Here is a 4,848-nt window from a genome sequence, read left to right as displayed (position 1 = left end):
ATTGTTTTACCAGAAATCACTGTAAACAACCTTCTATTTGTTTCTCTAAGAATAGTAAATGGTTGGGTGCTGCATTTCAATTTGATGTTGGTTCTCTTGGTCTTGGAGCTAATTCTTCTTTTCCAAAGGTTTTGCATTGGTAATGGACACTTTTTTCTGCATACTCTGTAGAAAAATGTTTTTGTTCAAATGCGATTCTCTTAGCTGTTGCGGATGGAAATACAGTTACAAATCCTTCATTTTCTGGCCCTGAGGATTATGAATTGATGATGCTGATGGAATTACCAACTTCAGGAAAGACTAAATGGGCTGAAAATGGGTGAATGATCACCTGAAGAAGCGTTATATTTTGCTTGGCACAAACTTATAATTCGTGAAAATATGAAGGTTAGTTAACATGTCGCCCATTTTGTTGTTATCATTTTTCTATCATCAATTTTTTCTAGTAAACAAATATAGTAATATATTGTTTTTAAAAGGATACCCTATTCATTAATAAAAATTTATTAATTATTTTATTTTCATGAGTTATATTTGACTGTGGCCTCTTTTCCTCTTTCAAATGGAAATTCTCCATAATCCTAATTTATTGTGTAAATCTATCGGGATCATCATCAAAACAAACTGAACCTATATATTAACGAGATATACAAAGAGACAAGTTAAACACCCTTAACATATTTTGCCTTTTTTTTCATCACCAGAAATGGTTTCATTCCCCTCCCAATCGCAGTCGTGGAGGATCAAAACATGGTCGCAAATCAACACTGAACATACTAACGATTGGTTACCATTGAGAAAACATACAATTTCTTTAAAACTTCCCTCATTTTATTAATACAAAATCCTCGTAATCATATTTTTGTTGCCAAACCAAATGAATGAATAATAAATTTGAAGAAATGGCTAGTGAAGATTTCATAATGCAATATCTAGATGACAAATTAATCTCTATCCTTTCTAATGTTTCTAACATATCAATTCTTAAGTAGAATGTATATTCATAATCTTCATCAATGCAGCAATTTGCGACGCAAAACAATACCGCAAAGATATCGCTTAATTCCTCTCTATTAAACTTTGTGTCTTTCGATTTTTTCATAATCTTCATTAATGGTACAATCTGTGAAGCAGAACAATACATCAGAGATATCGCTTAATTACCCTCGATTGAACTTTGAGTCTTTCAACTTCCTCATAATCTTCATCAATGGTGTAGCCCGTGACGCAGAACAATACCGCAAAGATATCACTTAATTCCTCTCGATTGAACTTTGTGTCTTTCAATTTCTCCATAATCCTCATTAATGGTGCAATCCATGACACTGCACAATACCACATAGATATCGCTTATTTAAGAGAATAAATGTCTTATTTGGTATATTAAACTTAAAATGCGACTCTTTCACAATTAAGTGTCTGCAACATGAAAAACTCAACACTCATTCAGTATTTGATTACTATTAAGATATATCCAAAACACAAACAAATATCCATAATTACTTGTTCTAGCTGTCAATGATGTCTTGTTCCACTTACCAGTAACATTGTCTAATCAGTTTCAGTGGTTGTATTTTGGATATTGAGAAGCATATCTCCCTGAATATTGCATGTTATCAGGTAATCCACCATATCGAGGTCTTAGAGTCGGTTCTCCATACGGGGGATGCAAAGCTGAAATGTAATAGCAACAATTAATATTGCATTAATCTAAATAAAAATTTAAAAAGTTGAAATTAAAAGAGAGTAACTACATGTAGCTGGTGCAGGTGAAGGCAGGCCAGGCTGAAAATCTTGTATTCAACATAAGGTCTTCCATTAAAACCCATGTTGTTGTTCACTGCACTTCTAGGCCTATACTGGCTACCCAAAATAGAGTTTCCATATGGATCGATGTCACTGTAAGTTCTATTAGAATCAGCATTATCTCTAGGAAAACAAGATGCTTCGTCATTGGAATAGCGTCCACGGGGAAAGGTTGATCTTGCAACATGTGAAATTTGACTGCTTGGATATCCTCCATACAATGGATACATATTGAGCTGACGTTCATTCATATGACCACCTGTATTGACCTAAGCATTTACCTTGGAATCAGCATAATTGCCCAAGATAGAAATAACCAAGATAAAAAAGTTTCAGTGTTGTAAATTGCAGTTCATAGAAAATAGTGATTTATTCAAATTCTTCAATTCAACAGTGCTACAACACCAACACCGCTATTTGACAATATTTTGTATGGAATAATGTATTGCGAAACAATAACAATTTGTTTAAATTCTGTTATGATATAGTGATGTATTGCCACTATTCTTGCTATTTAACAACACTGAAAGTTTGCAAGTTAATATTATAGGTTGATGTGACTAACTTGACTAGGCATCCTGTAGATGGTTTGGGAGATGGGAGAATGAGCTCTCCACTGGTGAATTCCATTTCCTGAGCAAGAGTGAAACAATGTCGATATTATTAAAGGTAACTATACAATAAAGGGGACTGCAAGAACGAAAAGCAACTGCAATTATATAAAAACCTTTTGAACTTCCTTGATTTTGCAATGCAGGCTTGGAAGAAGACTGAGAAGAACCTCTGTCCGATAATGTTGACGGGTTGTTATTAGATAGAGGCAGAGTATCTTGCTTCATTTGATCCAAATATTTCTGAGACGCGCCTCGATTCAGTTCAACAAACAAAACCTAGAAATACAAATGAAGCTTTAGTATGTGTAATGCTTGATAATTTGATAGTCATATCAACAAAAAGCAGTGTAATTAAGTTACTATACCTGATCAAAGTTTTCATCGGAATATGGAAAATCCTTGCTTTTAGGTAGAACATAATTAGCTGCCATGGTCATAAAATAACAGAACATGCATAAGAAGATTCTTAAGTAAAGAAAAAAAATGATAAACTAAACACCAACAGAAAACAAGTAAAGGGTAAAAAAATACCTATCATGTTATTCAAAGCATCAACTGGAACTTCTTTGCCCATTTCTTTAAATCTTTTTTCGGATCGTCTCTTGAGCTCTTCTGGCTTTGGGAACACAACAACAGCAATCTAGAATGGACAAAAAACAATATTATCAAATCTATAGTAAACTTATTTTTCCATCTCCGACAAATAGATATACAGATAGCTACCTTTTGATAATTGACAAATGGATTAAGCTTACGCTTGCGTGCATTTTTGTACACATTTGTCTGATCGATTATATAATTGCGAGGTACATTAGCTGCCCGTGACAAAATTACATTGAACATTGAAGTTGCCTTGTCCATCAAACGATCAAACCTTTCACCGTAGTTGTTTTTGCGCAACAGCCCAGGAACCTGAACAACACCGAATTAAGCAAAAATAGAAGAGAGAAAAATGATAACCACAAAATGATCGGGAGCTAAACTAACCTTCATTTGTTCAAGAATTAAGTTTGTACCAAGCAAGACATAACGCTTCTCAGGGTGATCTTTCACCCATTTTTCAGCCCATGTAGTCTTGCCTGAAGCCGGTAATCCCACTAGCATCATCAATTCACAATGCTTTGGATCCAAAAACGAAGGTCCCATAACCGCATTTCCATCCGCCACAGCCAGGGCCCAAGGTCTGAACCCTTCTTGAGGAACAAGTCCTTGTTCAACACTGAATTGCATCTGAACCACGACATTTTTCAACAGGACATGCGGAAAAAGTGCCCATTCCCAAGGTGAAACATTTGGAAAAGAAGAATCTGCTCCAAAACCGAGGGAACCGGCATGAAATTGAAATGCAATACCCAACCATTTACCATTCTTAGAGAAACCAATAGAAGCAAATGGTTTACTCTCAAGATCAACGCAACAAACTATTATATCGCCTACACCAAACCTATCACCATAATTCGAAAACTTTCCGGCATTGGAAAACTTGCCGGTGCCACCATAACCAAAACTGTGTTTGGTCTCACCAAGAGCTCCAACGACACCATCACCTCTAGAAACGCCAAGACGACATAGGTGCCGCTGATCAGGAGCAGTGTCATCAGTATCAACATGTTGAGCAGAAACAACAACACAGCCATAACAATATCTACCATTTGTTATTCCAACATTAGCTCTAGCACCAGACCAACAATAACCAAAGCCTTCCTCATTAAGGCCATATCCAACAAGTCCATTGCATTCAATGTTGAAATCTAACAAAACCAATCATGCAACACAACAGATTAAGATACAAATAACCACTGCTTCATTAGTGAAATCTAACATGAATCATTTATGAAATACCATATATAAACCTACAACTTGAATAAAGAAAGCAATATTGAAGAAGGTATAGAAAAATGAATACCTAAATCACAATCAGCAGAATTGAGAACAATACTTGATAAAGGAGGCAGTTGTTTTGCTTTCTTGTAATGAGCTGATACTTCCTCTTCTTCACATGGGAAATGGCGTTTGTTAGGAGACATGGTCGAATGAAATAGAGAAGCGCTAAAGATACAAAATTACAAATACTCAATTGTTAATTTATAAAGTATTGTTGATAGTAACAAATAAAATTAATAATTTTATGAGTGAAGACCCATTTTGGTCCCTCACAAATATTACACGAGTCAAATTAGTCCCTCACAAAAAAATTGACCCAACTTAATCCCTTACAAAATTTAACCGGATCATATTAGTCCTTCTGCTAATATTTTTCTCAAATCGGCTTTTTTTCTAGTTTTAAACCGTGACTGGACTGCCACTTTGGATTTTATTTATTTTTCATTTTGTAAATACTAAATTGATTTTTATTTTTAATTTCATTTTTAAACAATTATAAATTAATAATATAAAAAAGCCAAAATTGTTTCTTATAAGGAGTTGA

General features: G+C 34.6%; 1 protein-coding gene across 1 annotated transcript; it reads right to left on the bottom strand.

Annotated features, from left to right (window-relative positions):
* Positions 1-826: 826 nt before the first annotated feature.
* Positions 827-4,447, bottom strand: LOC131622832 (uncharacterized). The gene is made up of 10 exons (XM_058893862.1): positions 4,327-4,447; positions 3,408-4,171; positions 3,144-3,332; positions 2,952-3,060; positions 2,786-2,844; positions 2,534-2,696; positions 2,372-2,439; positions 1,826-2,075; positions 1,165-1,325; positions 827-1,123 (listed from the first exon to the last, which is right to left on the bottom strand). The coding sequence occupies exons 1-10, from the start codon at positions 4,445-4,447 to the stop codon at positions 827-829; spliced, it is 2,181 nt and encodes a 726-aa protein (XP_058749845.1).
* Positions 4,448-4,848: the final 401 nt, after the last annotated feature.

The sequence above is a fragment of the Vicia villosa genome, unplaced genomic scaffold (assembly GCF_029867415.1).
Source record: "Vicia villosa cultivar HV-30 ecotype Madison, WI unplaced genomic scaffold, Vvil1.0 ctg.000044F_1_1, whole genome shotgun sequence".
NCBI lineage: Eukaryota > Viridiplantae > Streptophyta > Magnoliopsida > Fabales > Fabaceae > Vicia > Vicia villosa.
Note: the sequence above shows the minus strand (reverse complement) of the source record. Positions and strands in the feature narration are given on the sequence as shown.

Bases quoted from the DNA above. Each gene is read 5' to 3' on its own strand.
- LOC131622832 (XM_058893862.1), bottom strand. From the start codon at position 4,447: ATGTCTCCTAACAAACGCCATTTCCCATGTGAAGAAGAGGAAGTATCA. The intron at 3,333-3,407 runs GTTAGTTTAGCT...GGTGTTGTTCAG, and splicing joins TAATTCTTGAACAAATGAAG to GTTCCTGGGCTGTTGCGCAA. The intron at 1,326-1,825 runs GTTTTAATGGAA...GGTATTGTGCAG, and splicing joins TGCAGTGAACAACAACATGG to TGTCATGGATTGCACCATTA.